The sequence below is a fragment of the Callospermophilus lateralis genome, unplaced genomic scaffold (genome assembly GCF_048772815.1).
Source record: "Callospermophilus lateralis isolate mCalLat2 unplaced genomic scaffold, mCalLat2.hap1 Scaffold_113, whole genome shotgun sequence".
Lineage (NCBI taxonomy): Eukaryota > Metazoa > Chordata > Mammalia > Rodentia > Sciuridae > Callospermophilus > Callospermophilus lateralis.
Genome location: NW_027511570.1, coordinates 1,575,233 through 1,601,167, shown reverse-complemented (window position 1 = coordinate 1,601,167; position 25,935 = coordinate 1,575,233). Strand labels below are relative to the sequence as shown.

Genomic DNA, 25,935 nt, shown 5'->3' with positions numbered 1-25,935 from the left:
CACAAAGTTATGGCATGTCCCCAGCCAATCCAATTCTGATATTCTACCTACTAGGTTCCCTGAGATAGCATGTGATAATTGGGATTTGTAGTTTTCCCAGTCATAAGTAGTTCCTCTTCCTTGCCCCAAGTCATGGCTGATGTTTAAGGGAACATAAGGAGGACAAAGCCACACAACAGTGGAACTTGGTCAACACTTTTCTTATATTCAATACCTAGGAGAGGGTACAAGTAGAAGACAGAAAGAGATAACTGGGAAAAGAATCAGGAAAATAATTATGGAAAGTAAGGAAAAATCCACCCCCAAATGGATTTCTCATCCTTCAATATCCAGAAATACAATCTCCAATTGGTGTTCAGGTATCTTCTCTTCCCAGGATTGCTCTGGGTACTGAGGTGCCTGTCTCAAACAACAGCAAGCATTTTTTTTTCTCTTTATTATTTTCTGCTGTCTTCCAAACACCAATGTTCCTTATATGTATTTTGCCTTGTTGTTTATTCTTTAAAATAGTGCTAATGGGTAGATGTGTCATGGGGAAGAGTGTCATGCAATTCTGGAAATGAAGTTATGTCGCTTCTCTTAGAGATAAAGAAATCACCTTCCTCATAAAATCCTAGAAAACATGAGGGGGCTTTCTTGGTATTTCTGTTCTCCTAATAGTTTTGATATTATACCTTTGATCATAGTGACTTTATCCTTAAAATGACTTCCAGGCAGAGTAATCAGCTTGTAAAAAATATTGACTTTCAACTCTGAAGCAAACTAACTTGAAATGACTGTACCTTTAGGAAGACAGGTGTGGTCATAGGTGGGGTCAGATTAAACAGGTTGTAATGTGATTGAGGAGAATTGTGATTAGATTGATACTAGTGAAACCAGGGAAAGATTATAATAATAGGTGTTAGTGTATTACTTTCTTTTCCTGATTTCACACAATTTGAAGATTTTGGTCTGGAAATTTTCTGATTTATTTTACACACACACACACACACACACACACACACACACACACTCCTTAGTGGCAAATGTGTATTTTAGAAGGTGTTCTAGGAAATCATAGACGTGTCATATTTTGATGACATATTTAATTTGACCAACTTTAAGGAAAAATCTTGAATTAAAACAGGAAGTGAGTAGATGTCATTCAAAAATATAAGGGAGGTGACCAGGGTCAGTCCCATTTACACTTGAATTTTGCTTTTATTATATGTCTACAGTAATGCTTTCTATTTTTACTCATAATTCTAAGGAAGGATCTTGTGCATATAGCTTCTTTCAGTTAGCATATTTCCTTGTCATAGCATGTATTATGATTTTATTCCTTTTTATTGGTGAATTTACAGTATTACATTGTATGGCTGTCTCATGTTTTATGTGCCTATTCACTCATTAGTTGGTTGACATTTGAATTTTGGTTATTATTAATAAAACTGCACTGAACAATCATGTGCGATATTTTATGTGGACATATTCTTCATTTCTCTTGAATAGATACCTATAAGTAGAATTGCTGAGTCATATGTTAAGTAGGTAACTTTTTACAGTAGCTGTCAAATTTTCCAAATTGGGTGTACCATTTTATATCTCTACCAGCAGTATGAAGGTGTTTTCTGTTTCTCTGTATAGCAGCATTTATTGTCTTTTTGATTGTAGCCATTATCAGTATACTTAACTATAGGTTTAATTTACATTTTTCTAATGACTAATAATGTTGAATGTCTTTTCATATGCTTATTTTTCCCTCTGTAAATCTTGTTTGTGAAATGTCTGTTCAAATCTTTTACCTATTTTTAAATTGAATTATCTCTTACCTATTGAGTTGTAGGTGTTCTTCATGTACTATAGATAAAAGTTCTTTATTTTTACAATGTTTCCTCCCAATCTGTTGCCTAATTTTTGAAAACATGATTATTTTAATTTAGTCTCCTTTATTCTGATTATTAGTATTTATTTATTTATTTTAAAATATTTATTCTTAAGTTTTAGATAAACACAATATCTTTATTTTACATTTATGTGGTGCTGCGGATCGAACCCAGTGCCTTGTGCATGCTAGGCGAGCACTCTACCACTGAGCCACAACGACAGCCCTGATTATTAGAAACTCAAAAACAATTTGCTGGAGAGGACTTCTAAAACTTTTGAGATACAAAAGTATAATTGAATCAAGGGACAGTATTCTCTCACAACCGGTATAAGGGCAGCTACCTTGGGCTTTGCTACAGAAGTGGTACAATCAGATGGATGTAAGGAGAGGCAACTATGGGTGGGTTCAGAACTGCTCAGATAAACTACGTAGAATGCATCATAGCTTACTAATAGAATAAATACAAAAAAGGCTTTAGAGGGAAAACTACTGTTTCTTTGAATAAAAAAATAAATCTGCCTTTCCTTGAAAATCTATCTTCCTAGCTGACATCACCTTTATTTAAATGCTATTTTAAAATTAGAAGTTATAGTAACTTCAGCATTGCCTTGTGTCCTGTAGAGGTTGAAAGATACATTCAAAATTGGTGTTTGTGACTTAAATTTTATTTTACATGGTTAAAAATGGCATAAGCTATTATATGATTTTCCTCTTACACACAGCTGCTGCTTCTGATATTAAATGGAGGCTATGTAGATTGAATTCTTCCTAACGGACTCATTCTTTTTGATTCTGAGTCATCTTCAGAAGTTTAGAGATTTTGTTTCACAGAGATTTTGTTTCACACTGAAGCTTTTGCCCCTATTTTGAGAATACTTAGGGGACATAAAAAGAACAATGATATGTTCTAGGTTTCAACAATCCTATTACTTTCTAGAACTTTAAAGAATAGAAGAATATGGTCTAGCAGTAAACATAAGTACCAGGCTTTTATAATTTTATTTAAATCTTAAACCTCTTAAAATGCACTGTTAAAATTGCTGTAATTAAAATTACAGCTCTGGAGAGCTAGTTCTTAGAAACATTGTTTTAAAGACAGTAGTTACAGATTCAGGACTTGCTTTAATTGATTTTTAAATAAAATATACTTGAGTATCTGTAAGAAAAAGAATTTAATTCAGCCCATAGTTGCTGATTAAAGACATTATAAGCCTTAGAGTTTCATTCATTCTTTCTCAGAGGATTATAGTTTTCTAATTTTTTTATCATATTTCTTGAAAATCAGTGGCAAGGTATGGGAAAGAGAAGAGTGTGTGTGTACATTTTTTAAAAGAAATTTCCTTATTTTTTATAGACACAACATACCACCCTATATTTTACCGTTATAATGCAATAATGGCAAAAGCAGTAGAACTTCAGGTCAAACAACTCTTGATACTAATGTAAACTCATTCTCAGAAAACCATTCTCACATGGACAGTGGTTAGAAAAAAGTACATGAATGTGCTACAAAAATAGAGCCATAAGACTTCTCACAAATAAAAGAAATTCCTCTGTATAAGTCCACAGTTGACCAAGGGCCAGCCTCCTTAACAGTGAGCAACAGGAAATATGCTGCCAAGTCACCATCTTCAGTTCTGAGAGTGAGTTTACATGCTTCCCCAAAGGCACAAAGTCTCATGACGATCCAATGAATCAACAGACACTTGGGAAATATTAATAAACAAGATTTTATGAACTATTACAACAAAGAACTTCAGCAAGAAGGAAAATGAAGTTTATGATCCTTGAGTAAACATTTTTAGTGTAACAGTCTCTGCGACCAGATATTTAAAGAGAAAAATTAAGGTTATAAAACACCATTTCTCTGTTATCAACTGGAATATACTAAAAATAGGATAATGGAAATACATGTTCTTAAAGCATTTCCACAGGAAATGTCCATAATTATGACATTCTAAACCATTTAGCAATTGTATATGCTACATTAACTAAAACAAAGGTATTCCTTATTGCACATTTTAAAGTTGGAAGGATACTCTAGTTTAAGTGGGGGATATTTAGGGGGAAAATATTTTGGCTCCAAATGTATACTGCGCCAAGGCAGCTTCATTCTAAAAACATAAACCATTTAAAATAAACTTTTATATTTTGAAGCCAATAATCCTTCAACACAATGAATAGTTCATAGTCCACTTTCTGACTAAGTGTCAGAGGTTAATTTTATGGGCCCTGTTTTAAGGCCTGTGAACAGCCCTCACTACTCTGAGAATCGGGTGTAGGTGGAGGTTCATCTTTAAAGCCTGAAGACATTAAGTCTTTTGCAGCAGGTGGTGGCCCATAGTCTTGGGGACCATGAGTTGGAGGTGGTAATGGGGCACCAGGAATGAAGTACTCTCTTGGGCCAAATGAGCCTAAAGGTCTAAATGGTGCAGGTCCTGGAAAAAAATCACGAGGGTCAAAAGGCAAATCCCGTTGTCCAGGTGGAACACCTGGTGCATATTCTCTGAAGCCTATTGGTGGACGCATACCAGGACCTGGAAAATAAAAAGGAAGTTACGTAACTACCCAGAAATTTCTGAACTTGGGTGATTTCAAGTATGTTAAAATAGTCTTTAATTTCTCCCAAGCCTAGAACATCAACTGGTGAACATCCTGACTTGCCAGATGAGGCAAACTGAAATGGAACAAGTTTAGGTTATAGCCTGGCCAACCAGCCATGAAGCAACATATTAAGGATTTAAACATGGCTCTACCTAGCTCCAGGCTTATCTTTTTTCTTTCCCTACTATATAATTGCAGAATTATTTCTGTCTCACAAGAGCTCCATTTATATTTGGAAGTACTATATTACCATGACAAGATGATAGACTATGAAATAAGAACTTGACTACATCAAAGAAATTTTGATAAAAGGAAATCTTACTATTTATTACTGTATCCATTAAAAATTCATAAAGTATTTCAGCATAGACTTTACACATGCCATCAGAATCAAGGTGCATGCCCCCCTGGAAAAGGCCTTCCACAGCCACCTAATTAAATCAGCAACATTTATTAGGTCACTGTTAAATCCTCCTCTTTAACACTTCCCTCTGACTTTTCTCAAGGTAAGGAGGGTTTGACTTTTCCTTTTCTATATTCTATAACCTACTGCTTATGCTTCCATTATGGGTGATTACAAACTTTATGCTATAGGATTTTCATATCTGTGACAAAATTTTAAGTTATGTCATGTGTCTCATCCACCTTTCCATCTATTGCAGTGCATATCAACATATTTTCAACAAACATCTGCAGAAGTAATATTTCTGGCTTTTCTCTATATAGCCCCTTATCCTTGTCTATGAGATAGCTATTGCCTATCTCAGTATAAGATTATGTAGTGTCCCATATGTCCCAGAAAACTGGAGGAAAAGTAAAAATGTACTCAGCTGTATCCTTTCATTGTTAAGACCTGAGATAGCAACCAACTGTTTTAGCAAGCAATAGAAATGAAAGATGAATGTGATTTATAAGTCAATCACTACTGTTCAGATCATCATACCAAATGGTGGAGGAATTGGCCGAGGCCCAAAAGGCCCACCGAGCTGAAATGGCGGTCCATACCAAAAGGGAGGTGGTGGAGGCCGTCCCATCGGGGGTCCCATAGGGGGGCCCATGAAGGGTACCCCTGAGAAAGGAGGGGGCCCTTTCATAGCCATATTAACCTGAAATTTAAGATTTTAAAGCAGTTAAAAGTTTTTAAATTCCTATGTATTAAGACAAAGTACCAACACCGATAAAAGCTAAAACCCAAAACAGGCACCTGTCCAGAGAACACCATCAGTGCAACAAAACTCTACCCACCCCTCCTGTGTATTCCCACTGACAGCTTACAGAAGTTAGAAGGATTCCACAAGAGGGAGCAGTTTGTAACTGATTATATCTGCACAGGAAAGGGAAAGGCAAGAGGACTGGCAGAGGTTATTAACACAGATGACTTCTGACCAGTATGTCATGCTGTATTCACTACAACCTATTTCAAAGGGAGTCCCCCCCCCATCACTTCCTTTTCATCACAATAGCTCATTACTTCCATATTAAGAATGAACAGAATAAAATGAAAAATCCATTCTCTACCATGTAATAATAGCTACTAGAGTATCTTCAGTAAGTCTTTCATATATTATTCAACCTCTGAGATCTTTAAGTAGACTGTCTTGTTTTAAATAAGAGGGAACAAAAGCAAATGGATTATCATAATTTGTTGAAGGCCACACTGCATATTAAAGGGTCTCAATCCCAGGTTTGCCTCCAAGCCATGCTTTTCCCACCTCTACTCATCTCTAACAACGGGTCTTTGCTCTCTTTTAAGTCTTCTACTACAAAGGGGTTTGGGGGTCTTATCTAAGCTGCCCTTAGATTGCTCCAGAGATGTATATTCCTGGAATATGTATACACTGGAACTTGAGAAGTATTTTCCAACACAATGCTATATACACAAATTAGGAAGACAAGGCTTTAATAATTTACTTTCATTTACTGTACACCATTTGAGATATTGATTTATCATTTCCTATGAGTAGTGGGTTTGAAACTAAACAATTAAAAATTTGTTTTATTATAGAGCTGCAGAAGACCTACCAGATATAATAGCAACACAGTTACAAGAGAATGCACTTCTGTGAACAAATGAGACCATTGCTTGGGACTGGCTTAAGAGGTCATTTCAGATTATCATTGTTGCACTGAAACAGTATTTCACTTTCAGAAAATCTGATACCAATCTAATTCAAATCACTCAAAATAGGGTGTGCACAAATGGAGGAATTCTTAAATAGCATTCTTCCAAACAAAAGTAAAAATGATGAATTATATAATTTATGATGAATTTACTTTGCCTTAGATCATTCAACACAAAACACCATATAAAGTTAGAGTGATAACTTTTCACATTCTGTAGTTCATTATAGTTGTACACACTTAAGCCACATTTCCAAGTTAAGGAGAAAAGTAAGCTCAATATTGCATGCCGTTTAAAGCAAACAAGATCAGTGTCATGCTCTGAATATCCTTCCCAGAAATGCACAGAATAAAACCCAATTCAGTTCTCAACCTCTAAGTACTTACTCCAACTGGATGCTCAGTCAAAGAAGTAATGGTAGAAACTGAGAGGGTCTCAGGTTCTTGGGGAAGAGTTTGCTTTTTAAAAAACAAATGGGATAGTACAAATAGAACACAAAGAAGGAAAAAGCAAAGAGCAAGTACTGTAGGAAAGCTACATGTTCCTGCACGACCACGTGATTCACAGTAACTACAGAACTTACCTTGCCCTCATCCGTCACCTTAGCTGGAGAAGAACTTCTGGAGCTGCTGTTCATGTGAGCTGGACCACATCCTGGGTCTGTTAGAGATCAAAGAATGGATTCAGACTTATTCTAACATGAAAAGAATAAAAATCCTGCATCCACAATTACAGATTCTTTGAAATTACTTGGTCTCTTTACCAGAGGCAACGGGTTTCCCAGATGCCTCAGAAGACCATTGAGTACGAGGTAAAGGTCCATCCATTGACCCTTGGTAAAGAAAGATCAGAGCGCTTGTATGTATTTTTCAGAAGAAATAAACCACTGGTGGACAGGTCAGGGTTCAACAATAACTAGAAAGCAACATTAAAAATGGGTTGGCCAGGGGTTGGGGTAGTAGCTCAGTTGTAGAGTGTTTGCCTAGCATGTGTGAGGCACTGGGTTTGATTCTCAGCACCACACCATCTACAATTAAAAATATTTATTTAAAAAAATGGGTTGCCCAATACGTAAATCACAATTTATGAAGAGACTTAAGTAAAATAAAGAACTGCCTTGGGTTGATAGAACAGCAAATTAATACGTACTGGTCCTAAACTTTAAGCTATAGACTGGAAGTATGTGTAGGTTGGCTTTTCTTTAGTCTGTATAACCTGACTTCCAATCTTACCAAGACTACAGTCCTATTTAGAATTGGAAATAAGACTCAGTATTTCATATTGGAAATATGTATGCCACATAAAGTTTAAGGCTACTTTTATAATATTTGGGAAAGGAACACCATAGAGATTTAATTTAAAGATAAAGGTTTACACTTCACATTGTAAAATTTAAAAGAAAAAAACAATACAGGGACCTCCAGGAAAAAAAAATGTTTTCTATTCTAGAACAGATTTTACAGAAAACATTCACTAAGATAAAGTAAGAAATCATCTTCTATATATTGTACAGGCCCAAATTCTATGTTTTCATTAGAATATTCAAAAGGGAAAAAAAACCAAAACCTTGAAGCAGTTTACTATAAAGCAACATGTGAATGCTCACCAAATCCATTTCTAGGCATATCTCTTTGATTAAGAGTAGCAGAAGGAGGTCTCCCAGCTGGCTCTGCTGTCAGTGGAGGGGAACATTCTCCACCACTCACGGGGGATGGACCAAAAGAGCCATTATGGCTCAGTGGACCTAAAGATAACAATGCCATGTTACTACTTTAAGGCAGCCTTCTCCCTGACACCAACCCCCACACCTCCCGCTTTAGCAAATCATTCAGATTATTTCATAACCATTACACACAGAAATAAAAAGTAATTTACATACATTCTGCACCCAAGAAATAAAATAGCTCCTTTTACAAAGTGCCCCCTACCTCTCTCAGGAGGATTTTGTAAATTTGGTCTCCCCGGCATTGGTTTTACAATCACAGGTTCATATTGCCGCATTGCCATCTTTTGGGTTATTTCCAGTAGTCTTGAATATTGAGAAAGAATGGGCTGAATTATGAAACAGCAATCATAGATAATATCTAGCATAACCTTAAAACACTATAAAACATATAGTAAGATATAAAAATCACACACTTCTGTCTCAAATTAGCAGCTTCCCTTTTCTCTTCAGCTATAGCTCTTTCTGCAGAACGAGCTTTGAGCTATTAAAGAGAAAATATTCAAATTCAGTTGCGGTAGGCTATGCAAAAAATAAAGAAAAGGGGGAAAAAAATCTTACCCAATTATCATGAGCTTTCTTCTCATGCATAGCAATCTGAAAAAGACAACACATTAAAAAAATGTTTTTAGGGACTCATTATAATAGCCTATAATTGTCTGTATTAGATATCAAAGAATTCTGCAACTACAGGACAGTATTAATTACTACCTGGTTTTTAAATGAGCGCTTGGTTTTCTGTAATTCTTCTTCCATCTCTTCAATTCTCCGCCTAAGAATTACAACAATTGAATAAAATTTGAAACATTCTGACCATTTTCCCTTTATTCCATCAGCTATACTTTTAAAGACTTTTATCATACATAAAAAAAACATTTCTATAGTTATATGAATCCAGTGTGATAAAAACTAATACTACAGGCCAGGTGCAATGCCACATGCCAGTAATCCCAATGATTGGGAAGCTGAGACAGCAGGATCACAAGTTCGAGGTCAGTCTCAGCAATTAAGTGGGAACCTATGCAACTGAGACCCTGTCTCAAAGTAAAAAAAAAGGTCTAAGGATGTAGCTTAGTAGTAAAGCACCAAAAATAAATAAATAAATAAATAAAATAAAAACCTAATACTAATAACTTTTTTATCATTTAATTGCTAGAGATTCTGAATTGATAAATTATAATTTCCTTAACTGTTCATCAGTGTGTTCTCAAGTAATTCTGCTAGAAATATCTTCCTCCTTAAAACTTCTTTTCTTTTTTTCAAATTATATCCATAGAAGATTTCCAAGGTCTATCAAATGCCACACTTTTGCGGGTCTTGATATAACACACAGCACACTGATTTCTTAAAGAATTACTACAACATACAAAACCCCCAGAACTGTTTGCATTGACCAAGTTCCCTATGGTCTTGCCCATTGGGTACAAGTAAATTTTTGTTAACATTTTTCATTTGTTAAGTTGAAATTTATTTTTTCTCCTGTGTGAATTAAATGTGTTCATATTCTCTCGTTATTTATACTTCCGTGCTATTTTCTTCTATCTACATAATGTAAAAAAAAGATTAAAAAGAAAGCTAACACTAATTCATTAGACATTGACACCCTCCTTTAGAAACTGAACTCACTTGTAATTTTTAACTTCCTGAACAGCGGAAACCACCTTTTCATCTGCAGCTGACAGCTGCTGCTCTTTTTCTAGTCTCTCACATTCTTCTTGACTCAGTTTCCTAAAATAAAGCCAGTTATCAAATCAAAAGTTTCTCTTTGTAAATATCACTTCCCACAATTCTATAAAATGCTTAAGCACATAAAATAGGAATTCAAACCTGCAATTTCATAAATCAAACTCTGGCAAATCACTTACATTTTCTAACTTCTCCTCTTAATTCTCTACTTACCAGTAAATAAAATAAATGTGAAAACAACATGTGCCCTAAGGGCAAGTCTCCTGTGTGTAAGATAATAAAAACTCACTTTACTTCAATGTGGAAGATCAGGACTGATCAACCTAACATAATTAAACATATTAGGATAAAGCAGGGGATAATTCTTTTCTCGTTTCTGCCATGGGTAGGACACTAAGTATATCTTTGTCATGGAGGAACTCTTTTCTCAATCCAAGACTGGTACCATAATAAAGATATAGTCAGTCAAAGAAAAAATCTTCTAGAATATGTCTTTTAGCTATGCAATTAACCACAGAATATTTTTCACACTTTAGATATCTATTTCAAAAGCATTGTAAATTAAGCAAAAAGACAAATCTGAGTTTTGATAATGTCTATCAACCAGAAAAAGAAGCCAAACTGACCCACTATCAGAGTATTATCTACTGAGAAGTTTTAACTCTGATCATAAAACTCAAGATGTTCATCTACTGACACAAAGGTAGCCACATTTAATGATTTAAAAAATACTATTTTCTGCTATCCTTGTACTACTTTAGCCATAGTTCCAATTCAAAAGATAATTAACTTGAAACTTAATTTTCCATAAATCAGAAGAACTGCAGTAAAAAAGGATTACTGATACCAAATAGAAAAAGGGGACTATATATTCTTATATAGCTTCTAATTTAATTCTTCAGCAAGTATTTTATGAGTGGCTATAATATACTAGTTACCTTGTAAGATGCTAAAGAATAAAAGAGCTCACTGTTTCAGGTATAAATGATGCCTAAAGGAATATAATAATTTTCCCCACTGGCTTAAGAAGGAATATGGAGAAAACTGAATCTTGAAGAAAAGAGAGAATTTTGTTTCCAATTATCAAAGAGTTAGTCTGAGAGCACTAAGAACAATCAAAACATCTTTATAAGAATATAAAATTGTGTTTGAAGGGATCCAAGCTAAAAAGTCAGTGAAGATATATGTATGTGGCCAAGATCCATTAGAAAAAGGAATCTCAGAATTACAAGTAAGGCTGGTGCTTTAAGGTAATTTTCTCCTATTGAAGATAGCACAAAGATATGAGTCTGAACCAAGCCTTCATTAAATTCCTGGGCTTAGAGGAAAAAAGAGGCTACCAATAAAGGGACCCTTAATAAAAGCCCTAGCCTTTGAGTTTAGATTAGAAAGTACTGCACACTTAAGTGATGAACAGGCAAAAAATCTAAAAGGAACAATACTGAAACATTGAAAAGACAAGTCATTTTTGAATTACTTAATTGCTGACTAAGTTTAAAGTGACAATCTTACTCAAGTAACCTCAACACTTTTCTATAAGAAGATAACTTCGTCTTAGTCCTCAAATTTCATCTATAATTATCACAACAATGTTGGCCAATCAAAACTGATCAGGCACTCCATAAGACAAAATTCTTTAAGAAAAAATCCCACAGAAAAGGAAACCAACAAATGGGGTTATCCGCACATGTTTTAAAATCACTGTGCTTTGTATAGTCAAAAAAGTAAAGTCAAGATTATGAATTTTAGGGCTGGGAATATAGTTTAGTTCTTAAAGTGCTGCCTTGCATGCACAAGGCTCTGGGTTCAAACACCAGCACCACAAAAGAGGGGAAAAAAAGATTACGAATTTTGTCAAAGGATTAGAAACTATAAAACCAAGAAATAGTTGGGTGTGGTGACCTACCTACAGTCGAAGATACTCAGGAGGCAGAGGCAGAATTATGAGATTAAAGATAGCTTGGAAAGCACTAAGACCCTAGTCCCTTATGAGAAAGAGCAAGGAGTCTGGGGAGGTAGCTCAATAGTAGAGCACATGGCTCAAGGTCCTGGGTTTGAGGTGTAGTACTGAAATAGGACTGGGGTTGTGGCTCAGTGGTGAAGCACGAGCCCCAGATGTGTGGGGCACTGGGATCAGTCCTCAACACCACATAAAATAAATAAAATATTGTGTCGGGCTGGGGATGTGGCTCAAGCAGTAGCGTGCTCGCCTGGCATGCGTGCGGCCCAGGTTCAATCCTCAGCACCCCATGCAAACAAAGATATGGTGTCTGCCAAAAAATAAAAAATAAATTTTAAATTCTCTTTCTCTCTCTCTTAAAAAATCCTATAAAAAATAAAATATGGTGTCCATCTACAACTAAAATAATATTTTAAACCCTGAATTTTTTAAAATCCTAAACTCAATGAATGATTTTAGCAGCAGATTTGGGAAGTAAAATAAATCCTAGCGCTTTTAAGACAGGTCAGAAGAAAATATCCAGAAGAAGTAAACCCAGAATGTAGGAGGCAGGGGAAATCAAATTCGAATATGCATTATTATAATCAGAAGAGAGAATGAGGTAAAATCAACATTTAGAAAAAGACTCGAAAATTCAAGAAGTGTTTAATGGTCCCAAGCAACATAACTGCAAGAGGAAAAGTGGGTGGGGTGGGGAAAACTACACCTAGGCACTTCCCAATACAACTGTTATAAAAACAGAGAAAGGACTACAGAAACTATGGGAGGGATAAGACCAAACAACAATGATAATGGGCTCCTTAAAGAAAAAATTTAAAACAGATGGTAATTAATTGGATATTTTTAAATTGCTAAAACTAAGTAACAGTCAAAATTCAGTAGCCAAAAGAAAGATCCTTTAATAATGGAAACTGGTTTTAACTCTAATCATGAAGTTCATGTCAACCTAATACAGATTATAAAGGTAGCAATATTTAGTGGATAAAATACTATTCTCTGTTTATCCTTGTACTACCTTTGATACACTAATCAAATCTATCATTAAAGGACGATGTTCAAATAGAATGAAAATAATTTCAAATAAGAAACCAACAGTGTAGAATGCAGAACTACAGAAACTTTAAATATGTGTATAAATTGAATGAATGTCTTGTGGAGTTCACAGTATATGAAGTACTAACATACAATGCCACAACAGTTATCTGATTCAGGAGCTACTTAAAGCCCATAAAAAAAATAATAAACCTATTAATCTATGTCAGGTTTTTATTAAATCCAGAATATATACCATGGCCTTTAAATTATGAGAAGATGAATAAAATTATAATTATATAATTATAATTCCATTATAATTTATGATTACAACAAGCTTATACAGGGGATAAGGAAAATAATTAAAAATATTTAAACTATTAAAAAGATACAAGGAAGAAAAAAGAACAGGTCATCAAATAGAAAGCAAATTCTTCATAAACCACAGGCACATATTCACATGGACAGACTTATATTTTAGAAAGTCCACTTCAAGCGGCAATAGAGAAAACTACTAAGAATTTGAAATAAGTTATATACAAATATAAAAAATGGAGAATGAAGACAGATGATCTAGGTTAGAAACAGAAAAGATGACACAGGCATGAACTAACATAGTACCTAGGGATGAGTAAAAAGAATACAAACCACAGATGATGACTGAATGAATTTTGGAGGAGTTGAAAAAAATAGTGCTACAATTTAATTGCATTACAAAGAAAATTAATTGCCATTTAGGTCATTCAGATTACTAGTAGGGACAGAGAAAACAAGTGTTTTTTTTTAAAAAAAAGTGATAAAATGAGAAACGTTTCTTTGAAACAGGCCAGGAATTTAGAACTGGCCTGAACAAAAATTTGAGATTCTAAAAAGGTTGCTTGGAGATCACAGAATTTTAGAAAAGTTAATGGAAAGGTTTCAATATTTAATGCATTAATTAGGCAACAGAAGTCAAAATACCTAAAAATAGTTAGGTCTGTAAGAAGGTCTGTCTTTTCTTTACAAGATATATATATATACCGAAGAGTAAAATCAGGTGCAAACAAATAAAATCTGACACAACCTATTTTTAGAGAATTCAAGTATTTTTGTGGATTAAAAACTTCAAATGAACTTTCAAAAAATAACTAGCTCCACACTAAGAACATTAATATATAAATATATACTACAAACAAGTACTTCTGTAATCATAACTCCTAAGGTCCTTGCCACAGTTCCATTTTGTGGTGAACATCTGAGATATTCAAGTCCAAAACTTGTACCATCAATAAGTAAATATTATTCCTTTTTGAAGTTTTTATTCTGCTAAAACATGTCATTCCAAATCACTCAGTATTTTTAAAGGTCCAGAGTTAGAGATACAAGTTCAAAACATTAGAATTACATGACTGATCACAATGAAAGGTAATTAAAATAAATAGGGGGATCATAGAAAGGGTCTAGAACTTTGAGAGGTATTTCCACATCAGTGACTGTTAATACCATTTTACCACTTCCTGCCTTCATATGAATTTGACAATTGATTACGATGTCCTCACAGCCTTAGTTTATGGTTCCAACTACCTCAGGACTCTTAAGACTGACGATGGAAAGAAAAATGCAACTTATAGGAAACAAAACACAAAGGAAAAAAGACAAATCTCTACTTATTACAACTAGAAGAAATTTTAAATAATCTTAAGATAAAATTATCTATTAGTTCACACAGTGATAACAATAACAAACAATGAAAATCTTACTTTTGTAGTGCCATCTCATCTTTCTGGTAGAGTTCATTTAAAATCTCCACTTTCTGCCTTAGAGTTTTGCATTCCTCTTCCAGTCCAACTTTAGAAGACTGTAGTGAATTGCAGTCACCTTCTAATTTCTTTATTTGGTCTGTAAAGGATAAAACAGCTTATCTCTACATGTGTACAAGGACTTAAGAACTTGTTTGAGGGAGTCCTGTCAAGAAAAGTAAGAAGCATGAAAGCAAGAAGCCATTCTTTATCTTTCCAATAAAATTTTAAGTCTTTCCAACATGGCAATTTCTTCTCAAGAACAACCCACCTTCTAGATTACATTTTGTGGACATCGAGGCTCTTAGCTTAGGTTGTAAAAGTTTTAGATCCTCTTCAACTACTGATATTGTAGTTTGTGTCTAAAATTTGCAGAAAAGAGAGGTATTCTTAAAAGTGAGGCACAGGAAGAATTCACAGGCACTATGGGACTCTTACAAAGAACTATACCCGAGAGACATCCATCATCTGCTTAATTTGATCATTGATCTTCTCATTTCGATCACCTAAAAAACAAAAGACTTTAGCTTTTTCTTTCCTTACTTTTAACTCTATATTCTCCTAACTTCCCGAAACTAAATAATGATTGTGTTCAAACACCAGAAGAAAAAAAAATCAATTAAATAACTAAACTGATTAGACTAATGACTTTTAAGAAAATTGCAAGCTTAGATTTAAAAAAAAGAGAGAGAGGTGAATTTCAGGCTGGGGTTGTGGCTCAGTGGTAGAGTGCTCACCTAGTATGTGTGAGGCACTGAGTTTGATCCTCAGCATAAAAATAAATAAAAGTACTGTGTCTGTCTTAAAAACAAAACAAAAAAGGTGAATTTCTAGTTTGCACAACTAAAATATTATCTATGCTATTCTTGTAAGATAAAAGCTTTTCTTCTCTCTCAGATCTATCTTCACCTGGGCAAGTAAGTGTCTTATTTAGAAAGATTCAATCCTCTGTCTTCTCCCTGAATCTACTACCAGGTGTAGTTTGAAATACTTGCTATGTAAGCAATATCCAACTTGGGAGAAAACATCTGGAAATATTTTCCTCATCAGTAAACACTGTTACACTCCCTCTCTCTAGCTTTCTGATAGTCTCTAGCCTCTGTTCTCACAGCCTTAGTTTATGGTTCCAACTACCTCCGGACTTTTAAGACTGACTGTGGACCTTAAAACCACAGAGCCATAGAGATGATGAGTATCAAAATCAACTATCATCTGCATAAGTTAAGAAACAAATTTCTCTTACTGTACAATGTTCAATACTTAGAGGTATAGGATGTGACTATTGTAGCTGCGGTGTACTTACTAGTTTTCAATGGGATAGAAAAAGTCAGTGTTCTTCACATGCCTATTGCTACATTATACCCAAGCAACCCACCTCTGCCAATGCAATAGACATATCTATAGATCCAGTGATATGTGTCTACAACCCTGAAGCTTAAGAAGAAAATCAGCCAGCTGAAAAGTGGCATCTGTATAAATACTTAATTAAAGACACGAAAGCAAGAAAAGGATTCAACCTCCCTGAGACTGATCTTACCTGCTACCTCTCCATTGGTTAATTCATCTGACTCATCTTCTCTATTTTGATCCTCAGATTCAGATTCACATTGTAACTGATTCAACTGTGTGATATAATTAGTCAAAGCCTAGAAAAGAAGCAAAATGTTGGAAGACTCTCGATTTTAATTCAGAAGATTTCAGGAGAATTCATGAGATGAAACATGTATTTGGAGTATAAATTGACATTAATAGTATCATCTTTGTGATTAAGAGCTACAAGTAGATCTTTCTGGGTCTTCTCAAATGATTTGATTTGTTCACTGAGCTCAGCGTGTGATGTACTCCAGTCTTTGACTTCCTGCTGCAACTGAAAAGTCAAAACACATGAATTCCTATGGGTTAGGGAGGAGTTTCTGCACTGGATACATCAGGACTACAAGACTTAGACAAAGAAATAGAGAACCATACTCCTCGGTGGCCTGCCTCAATCGAGGGGGTTGAGACCTTGGTTAAGGAAGAGGGCAGAGTGGCCCCAACACTCACAGCTGCAGTAAGAACATCAGAGCTCTCAGGAACTTGACCCTGTTTATTGCATTCCCCAGAAAATTGCTGCCAATTCAAATAATTTACCTCCAGCAGGAATGGCTGGGCACAGATGACTGTCTCCTAAATTTAGACTCCTTATCATGTAATCTTCCCTTGGCTGGTGAATCAGTAACTACTCAAAAGAGGATCATAAAATACTTAATTTTCTGGTTTAAAAGTTTCTTTGAGGCTATGCAAGTTAATAACTGATTGACATTTGATAAGAAAAGCAATAATCCAAAAATCCAAAACAGATGGAGAACATATATATGCACTCAATTTAGGGAGCATGTTTAAACTTTGCATATCTAGAAAAGGTCCAACATGAATATTCCTTACCTCAGAAACAGATCCAAGAAAGATACAAGATAATGATATTCACTTCTCTAGTTTACATTATGTATGACATCAAGTTTTCTTTACCTGCTCTTTCGTCTTCTTAAGCATGGTATTTTCTTTCTGAAGCTGACAGCATTCCAACTTCACCTTCTCTTCACGAAGCTTAGCTTCATTAAAGACAATTTGAAGCTAATGCAAAACACTACAGTTAGTGAATTAATTCCAAAGAAAAAACAAAGTTATACTTTCCCAAACCAGACATCATATAGTTCTCATTTTTTGCACATTTTAGCACACTTCAAATTTTTGGTCCGCAACAAAACTAAGATGTAGTATTAATATCCCGTTAGCAAGAGTTGGCAGCTTTACCTCTGAAAGTTCAGAAGTATTCACTGAAATGACATCTTTAAGCTTCTCTATAGATTTCTTATTTTCCATTATCTGCCAGGTGAAAACAGAACACAAAATATGCATTAGGATTTCAGTAGAAATAGTGATATGTGTGTGTGTGTGCGTGTGTGCGTGTGTGTGTATGTGTGTGTGTGTGTACACACATATATATACTAAAAAAGATAAACACAACAAAATATTTGTCAAGCCATCCCATTACATTTCAGTAATGCAGGGGATCCAGCTTTGAACTAAGCAAAAAATCAAGAACTGAAAGAGATGAGGGAAAATGAAGTCATAAATATTTCATGGCATCCACAACCTTACTGTTTATGAGATAACCAGAAAAAAAGGTCAAAGTATAGAAAATCATAATGCAATAATAAAATGTTTTAAAGCATAGAAAATTAATTAATTACTGTTTCAAATAAACCAGTTCAAATTACTAATTTTTTTCTAGTGATAGAGAAAAAAATTTCCCAAGATAATTTTTAAAATTTTCTTATCTGAAGTAAAAAAATGATAAAATTTAAGGGAGAATAGACTAATCTCACATACAGAAGAATTCCAAAAAATTATAAATATATTTGCTCCTTAAGGAAGTGGACATAACTCTGCAATCTTTGTATGGCATGCCTGGGATTGAATCCTGGGCCTCATGCATGCTAGGCAAGTGCTCTACCATGAGCTGCATCCTGAGCTCGTAACTCTTCATACTTTAACTGTGGGCTGTGCATGGTAACGTCCAAAGAATATAATATGAAAAGGATTAGAAAGAATTTTTACAGTGATGAAATCTGATAAATACTACCTCAGCTAGGTGATCAAGCTTACTTGGGGGTAGGATATTTCAGAACACACTCTCTACTATCTTTTGCAACTTTTATGTAATTACAGAAACTTATAGAAATTGGAAATGAAATAAGTAAGTAAAATTTTTTTAAGTACAGAAAATTGATTAATTCATTACTCTTTCAAGTAAAAAGTAAACAAATACTGTTCAATTGGACAATAGTTTTTTAGTTGATCTGCATGTTTCCAAGGGCAGAGCAAAGCAATATGAAAATTATCCAAGGTTGAGAATAAAAATATTTCCTAGGCCCATAAAAATAATTTGTTGTATCAGTACTTAAAAGTTCCACAAAATGGGCACAGATATGGGTTTAACTTCCTTGACTCCTAATCTTACTTTAGTTAACAGCTGGACTAAGTTCAACTTAACCAATTTTACAAAATATTTCAAAAGCCAAATTAAAGCAACACTTAGCAGCAAAACTCTTACCAAGTCGTGATTCTTAGCATTCTGTTCTCTTTCAGATTCTAACATAACATGAAGACTTTTAGCTCTCTCATCCAGAAATTCTTTAGCTTTTTCAAGAAGCTTTATTTTATCCTGGGAAAAAAGGTGTCAAGATTACTCATTCATTACATTTACTTTTGAGTTTAGAATGTAATTCCCCCCAAAGAAGGGATTTTTACCTTATATTTAGTTGCTTCATCAGAAAGAATCATATTTTGTTTCATGGTTTCTTGGATCTGTTTCTCTGATTCCTTTATCTATGTAAATAAAGCATTCAGAATTAAGATACACAAATTATAGTGCTACTATACAAGTTACTTCCAGACAAGTGACCCTTTCCAGAAGAAAGCAGTACTTAATACATATGACTGCTTAGAATTTGGATGATTTGTAGGAAATAATGAAATAAAACTTTAAGATATGATTTTTAAATTAAAACAGGTAGAAATGATTCAAGCTAGAACCAAGGGAGAAAGAAACAAAAAAATAATTATACCTTCTGTTCATACTTTGAAAATTTCTGTATCAGTTCTTCATCTTCTTTCATGAAATTGATTATCTTTTGGGCAATTTGCTGTTCAGTGACTAAAAGGGGGAAATACACAAGATTATTACAATCACTAAATGAAATCTAATTACTCAATCTACTAAAAGCAAAGACATGTTATATGGTACTATGAGGAAATACTTCTTAGCATAACTATTATGCTTTGGGGTTTGGGATGTGGCTCAGTAGAGTGCCCCAGAGTTCAATCCCAGGTACCCTTCCCATCCAAAATGATATTTCAATTTAAGCTTATTTCACAGATGGGAAATACAGTAAAGTGTTGTAGCTTGATATTCCTCCCTTCTCAAAACACTTTCTTTTCAGAAAATGGAATCATTTAATTCTTTGCAAAGAAAAACAGAAATGAAAGCATACTGATTCACATTACCATTCTTTAAATTATCTACTCAATTACTTAATGCATGATTAAATCATTAGCATAGAAATACTCTTCAAATGTAATACATCTGCATTACATCAATATTCAAAGTTAATCTGCCCCAAATTAAAACTTATCATCTCCCTATCCACAATTTGTTCCTCCTCTTTATTTCCTATCTCAGAGTTGTAACCATCATCATCTACTCAGTTATCCATGCTAGCAACCTAGGAATAGTAAAATTTTCAGGAGGTAAAAAAAGTAATAAACATTAAAAGTCACTGTATCTACTTCTAACATACATAAAACACACATCAAACACCAATACAAGTTTAAGAAACCTAAAAATTTACCTTGATATACTCTATCTTTTACCTAGAAGAGAGAAAAAAGATTAAATTTGATGTCAAACATCTGCTCAATAGAAACAGCATTCCTAAAACAACAGTCAGAATCATAACCAAGTGAGAATTTAATAACATTCTGGTTCAGAATAATAAATTTATAGTATTAAAAATAAGTAAAGGTTAACAAGCATTTTAAATTTAATTGGTAGTTATATTTCATAAATAGGCTCTGACATAAAAACACTAAGATATGTACCTTATTTCACAGTAAAGATGTGTGTGTGTGTATGTGTGTGTGTGTGTGTACTCAAAATCATTTACTTGAGAATTCTAAATAACCAGGATAAAGTCTAGAAACAATGACTATTCAAAAGGAATTTGAGGAAACAATATTAAAGGCATAATCTTTGTACTAAGATATGCCACTTTCACTCACCAGAAAACATCTTAGAACTCCAATTTAAATTTGGCTATTGGCTGAATTTAGAAACTAATAGGCTACATCATCTTATTTCTACAAACCACTAAATATATAGCAAGAAATCTGAAAGGGAAGACTGCTAGAAGAAAATGCACAAGCAACAAGAGAAATGACAATTAACATATTTTGGAAAGGACAAAAACAATCATTTCCTAAAGACAGCAATAAACTGCCTGATAATAAAACCTAAGCAGAAATATTTTTAAAAACATCACTAAATTTCTTTGTAACTTAGCATATACTTGTCCTTTCAAATGTTATAAATGGTGATGGAATACTCAGATGTGTCCATGGATCATCCATGGGATCTTCGTAATAGGAAATTGCATTCAGAAAACTCCAACACAGAAAGAAATGGCATTTCTTTAATGTCATAGCCTTGCTAACCTTTTACTCAAAATGACAACAGAAGAAAATGGGAAGTAGCATAAAAGCAGTCATCTAAGGAAGAGACTAAAGCTCCAAAGTCAAATGCTGAAACTGAGGAGCAACAGCTAGGAACCAGATCCCACATAACCTAGTGAAAAGAGAAACAGGTATTGTTTCTTTCTTGAAATGAAAGAAACAAGAGAGAAATATAATGTGTTTTCATGTTTTTCCCTTCTCTTTATCCTTCTATTTCCTTTTTCCTTTTAGCTGAGAAAAAGTTCAATGAGATTGAACTGTGAAAATTCCTCACAGGAATCCAGGCAAACGATTCTTCTATTTAAGAAGGGAATGCTTTTTAAGAAATCTTACACTCAATTGTACAAGAAGAGGAAACTTATCTTAACAATGATATGTCTGATATAATTAAGAAATCAGAAAAAGAACACTCAGATTTGAAAAGATTTGTATCCAATGCTTTTGGCCTCTTTAACTGTTAGGCTTTTCATATGCAAAGTCCATTTACCTAAAATAATTTTCTTCCAATTATGTTAAATAACTATGAAACAGAATGACCTACAGTACAAACATATGTATGTATAAGCTTATATATATATGCTTATACATATATGTACACACATACACAGAGATAGACTAATTCTGCTCAGAAAAAAAAGACTTAATGAACAAAACATTTAATGGATTTTTGGACAACACATAATCTATACGTCCAAATAAAAAGGTATTTTCTGAACATATGATCAAATCATAAAATCTGGGAAAAATATATATAAAAGACTGGAAAAATTATCTTATCTCCTTTTTCTCATATTACTGTATTTCTTTGTAGCATTTCCCCCTGTTAATATGTGTTTATATTAACATACAGTTCATCAACATTTAAATCTTAGTTTCTGCTTTTTATTCCACTTCACATTTAATTGTGAGCATTTTCTGTACCTAAAAGCTTTGAAATAGATAATTCTGCCTACTATTCCATTAAGTGAACATACAATATCCCCTAAATGAATTATGTTGTGCTAAGTCTTCAATCTAAACACTGTTCCACTGAAAAACATTACCAAAATCTTCAAAGCATAGTTATTTCTTTAATATAGATTCCTAGACATATATGCTACATAAAAGGATATTTATCTAACCTATCCCATCTTTTATCCCACTTTTAAGACTTCTGATATGTATGAAACTACTGGTCAGGATGGCTGTAAGAATTACCAGTTCTACCAACTGCACCCACACTATATTATTTTATAAGGTTAGTTTGACTTAAACCACTAATTTGTGTTTTAGCAACTGAAAAGGAAAAAAAGTGGGGGGGCAGTGACTATATAAAATAATCCTTGTGCTTATGTGCTAAGGTATAAATAAGTTAATTTACTCACAACAAGAACAGTTCTCCAAAAGAAAATGACAAAGGATACCAATCCAAAGAAAACAGTGAAAACTACAGGCTCCCATGGTAGTCCATAAAAATCAGGCCCAGGTTGATACTCATCAGGCAATGTAGTAAACAGCTGAAACAGACAAATTAGAAGAAATGGGAAACCTTAAATTTATAACAAAACAGTCACAAAGAATCATGGCAATTCTAAACCAACCTCCTCGTCAGAAATCCACCTCCTCAATATTTTCCAATAGTTTCTTCAAGAGAAAGGATACTGACAGTCTCATATTTTTTGTTCACTTGCAGTGTTTTCAAGTATAATGAATCTAAATACTTTTTTAAAAAAATTATTTATGTATTTTTAGTTTCAGGTGGACACATTATTTTGTTTTTATATGGTGCTAAGGATCAAACCCCTAACCCTAACCATCTAACCCTAACCCTAACCCTAACCCTAACCCTGTGCCTCATGCATGCTAGGCAAGCGCTCTACCACTGAACCACAACCCCAGCCTGAATCTAAATACTTTAAATTGAGCATACTTTAAATTTTCCAGTTTGTAACAGGCCCTATATCATCACATTGTCTAACACCTGGCTAGAATCCCTCTGGATCATTCTTTTCTCTTAGATAACCTGGTTTTTATAATTTAAAAAATTCATTTAAGACAAAAACTTAAATATATGAAAGAACTAATTAATTTTATGGCAACAAATAAAAACAATGAAACAATAAAAAGATTTCAAGCCCCTTTGGGTATCATTTGATAAGCTAGAAGAATACCTTACTATTCTGAAAAGTGTTTAAATAAAGAAAAGGAATCAAATATTTATCTCCTGCCTTAACTATACAAACCAAATAACTGTGTAAAGAATAATCAATCATAGCCAGGCGCCGTGGCACACACTTGTAATCCCAGTAGCTAGGGAGGCTGAGGAGGGAGGATAGCAAGTTCAAAGTCAGCCTCAGCAAAAGGGAATTGCTAAGCAACTCAGTGAAACACTGTATATAAATAAAATACAAAATAGGGCTGGGGATATGGCTCACTAGCCAAATGCCCCTGAGTTTAATTCCCAATACCCCCCCCAAAAAAAGAATAATCAAATTTTTATTTGTGTAGGCATCCCATCCTTTAAATGAAAAAAGAAAAATCCAGCAACTCAGACCATTGCTATTTTGCAACCTATAATATATTAGCAAATCTCACCAACGTCACTGTTGACTAGTAGTCAACATCAAAGGAGAGGATATGCATATGTCAATGCAATATTTCCTATTAAGTTTTCATAAGAAAAAGAATTGAACCTAAACCTGACTATGAATTTCCAAGAAATATAAAGCAACAGAGAGAAGCTGAGGTTGTTAGCTCAGCACTTGCCTAGAATGCATGGAGCCCGAGGTTCAATCCCAGCACCACAAAAAAAAAAAAAAAAGGCAATAGAGAAAACAGGTTAAATTGTTGTACCAGGGGAATGTCATTTATTCACCAAAACTACAATATATCCTAGAAGTCCCACAAACATATTTTTTTCAATTATTGCAAAAAAGTTACAACAAAAGGAGAAATCAATTAACTTATATGAGACTTGTTCTCCCACTGAAAGCAACCAGAAAGTTGGAATATATATATATTTGGTACCAGGGATTGAACTCAGGAGCACTTGATCACTGAGCCACATCCCCAGTCTCAGCCCCATTTTGTATTTTATTTAGAGACAGGGTCTCACTGAGTTACTTAGAACCTCACTTTTGCTAAGGCTGGCTTTGAACTCATGATTCTCTCTCAGCTTCCTGAGCCACTAGGATATTAAGGCATGTGCCACCATGCACAGTCAAAATATATTTTTAAAGAACTATTTTTCAGATAGAAAGCCACAAGGGACATGCAACTGTCACCCCTAAGAGAAGGAGAACAAATAGGTGAGCATTCTACCTTGAGGCACCCTCTAGACCTCAGTTTGGGAAGGGGAACCCAAATGGGGCCTAACAGTCTCACTGAGGAGAAAAAGACCAGAGTTCCAGGAGATTAAGCAGCCAAAAACATGTAGAGAAAACTACCAGAAAGATGGGAGCCACAAAGAAAAAGAGTTCCAGAAATCTACATGGAGGTGGTCTTCAGTTTGGGGCTACATTCTAAGCAGTACCTGTGAGGGCCAAGAACAACTATAAGCTAACCAAACCCACAGTTGGCACTGAGCTGGGAGAAGTCTGGATTCCAGCTAACCAGAGAGTTGACATACAAAAACAGTATGGTCAACAAGCTCATGAAAAAGTATTTGATCCAGGCATGATAGCACATGTCTGTAATCCCAGCAGCTCAGAAGGTTGAGGTAGGAGGATCCCAAGTTTGAGGCTGGCAACTTATCAAGAGCCTAAGCAAGTTAGTAAGACCCTATCTCAAAAAAAAAGTTCACTCAATATCATTAATTATCAGGAAATAAACTCACAAAGACATACCCACTAGAATGGCCCAAGTGCTAGTGAAGATGAAGTCAAGTGGAAGTCTCCTAAATTGCTGGTGGAAGTATAAAATGATTGTGGTCATTTATTAGCATGGCTTGACAGTATCACATAAGATAAAAACATACATTAAACATAGGAGGCAATTGCACTCCTAGATATGAGTCCACTTATAGGGGCATATATATGAAATAGTACTGTAGGAAAAATGAATCTATAGTTTAAAAAAAAAAAAGTTATCAGTGGTTGCCTGGAACAGGTGGTGAAGAAACTCACTGGGAAGGATCCCAAGAAAACCCCTTTTCTAGTGAAAAAAACTGTTCTATATTTTGATTATGGTAGTTTTTACATGGGTATCTACATTTGTTAAAACTCAGAGTGTGATTGCTTTGGCAGCACATATACTAAAATTGGGACAATACAGAAAAAAATTAGCATGGTCCCTGAGCAAGGATGACACCCACATTTGTGAAGCATTCCATAGTTTTGTGGAAACAACCCTTCAACAGATGAATGGATAAAGAAACTGTGGTACATATACAAAATGAAATGTTACTTATAGCATTAAAAGAGAAAAAAATTATGGAATCTGCGGGTGAATGGGAATATCAGGCTAAGGGAAGTAAGCCAATCCCAAAAACCAAAAGCTGTATGTTCTCTCTGAAAGTGGATGCTGACCCATAATGGGGGTGAGGTGGGTGGCAAGGGGCATGGAAAGAATGGAGGAACTTTGATTGGGCAAAGGGGAGGTAGGACAGGCGAGAGGGCATAGGGATAGGAAAGATGGTGGAATGAGATGAACCTCATTACCCGAGGTACATGTAGGACTACTACACGTGTTGTGTACAACTAGGAAAAGTTTTGTTCCATTTATGTACAATGAATCGAAATGCATTCTGCTATCATGTATAACCAATTAGAACAAATTAAAAAAAAACTCACTGATATTGGCTATCAAGGAATTACTGTTAAGTTGGGTGATGGCCCGTGGGTTCATTATACTATTCTCTAAAGCTTTTCTAATTAAATTTATTTTTTAATTAGTACATAGAAATAAACATTA

General features: G+C 34.4%; 1 protein-coding gene and 1 non-coding gene across 2 annotated transcripts in view; one reads left to right on the top strand and one right to left on the bottom strand.

Moving 5' to 3' along the window:
- Nucleotides 1-3,853: 3,853 nt before the first annotated feature.
- LOC143386127 (transport and Golgi organization protein 1 homolog) overlaps nucleotides 3,854-25,935 on the bottom strand; it is a 39,594-nt gene continuing 17,512 nt past the window's right edge. The window contains exons 7-28 of the mRNA XM_076841432.1: nucleotides 22,410-22,541; nucleotides 20,166-20,187; nucleotides 19,383-19,471; nucleotides 19,066-19,143; nucleotides 18,869-18,979; nucleotides 17,566-17,637; nucleotides 17,281-17,385; nucleotides 16,517-16,639; nucleotides 16,310-16,418; nucleotides 15,223-15,278; nucleotides 15,044-15,134; nucleotides 14,734-14,872; nucleotides 9,943-10,044; nucleotides 9,028-9,088; nucleotides 8,878-8,913; nucleotides 8,733-8,800; nucleotides 8,522-8,622; nucleotides 8,200-8,337; nucleotides 7,357-7,425; nucleotides 7,177-7,253; nucleotides 5,415-5,577; nucleotides 3,854-4,404 (exon numbers count right to left, since the gene is read on the bottom strand). Of these exons, the coding sequence (XP_076697547.1) occupies nucleotides 4,091-4,404; nucleotides 5,415-5,577; nucleotides 7,177-7,253; nucleotides 7,357-7,425; nucleotides 8,200-8,337; nucleotides 8,522-8,622; nucleotides 8,733-8,800; nucleotides 8,878-8,913; nucleotides 9,028-9,088; nucleotides 9,943-10,044; nucleotides 14,734-14,872; nucleotides 15,044-15,134; nucleotides 15,223-15,278; nucleotides 16,310-16,418; nucleotides 16,517-16,639; nucleotides 17,281-17,385; nucleotides 17,566-17,637; nucleotides 18,869-18,979; nucleotides 19,066-19,143; nucleotides 19,383-19,471; nucleotides 20,166-20,187; nucleotides 22,410-22,541 (2,256 nt within the window). The 3' untranslated portion in view covers nucleotides 3,854-4,090. The remainder of the gene's footprint in view (nucleotides 4,405-5,414; nucleotides 5,578-7,176; nucleotides 7,254-7,356; nucleotides 7,426-8,199; nucleotides 8,338-8,521; nucleotides 8,623-8,732; nucleotides 8,801-8,877; nucleotides 8,914-9,027; nucleotides 9,089-9,942; nucleotides 10,045-14,733; nucleotides 14,873-15,043; nucleotides 15,135-15,222; nucleotides 15,279-16,309; nucleotides 16,419-16,516; nucleotides 16,640-17,280; nucleotides 17,386-17,565; nucleotides 17,638-18,868; nucleotides 18,980-19,065; nucleotides 19,144-19,382; nucleotides 19,472-20,165; nucleotides 20,188-22,409; nucleotides 22,542-25,935) is intronic.
- Nucleotides 25,253-25,360, top strand: LOC143386148 (U6 spliceosomal RNA). The gene has a single exon (XR_013089541.1). It is a non-coding gene; the product is annotated as a U6 spliceosomal RNA (small nuclear RNA).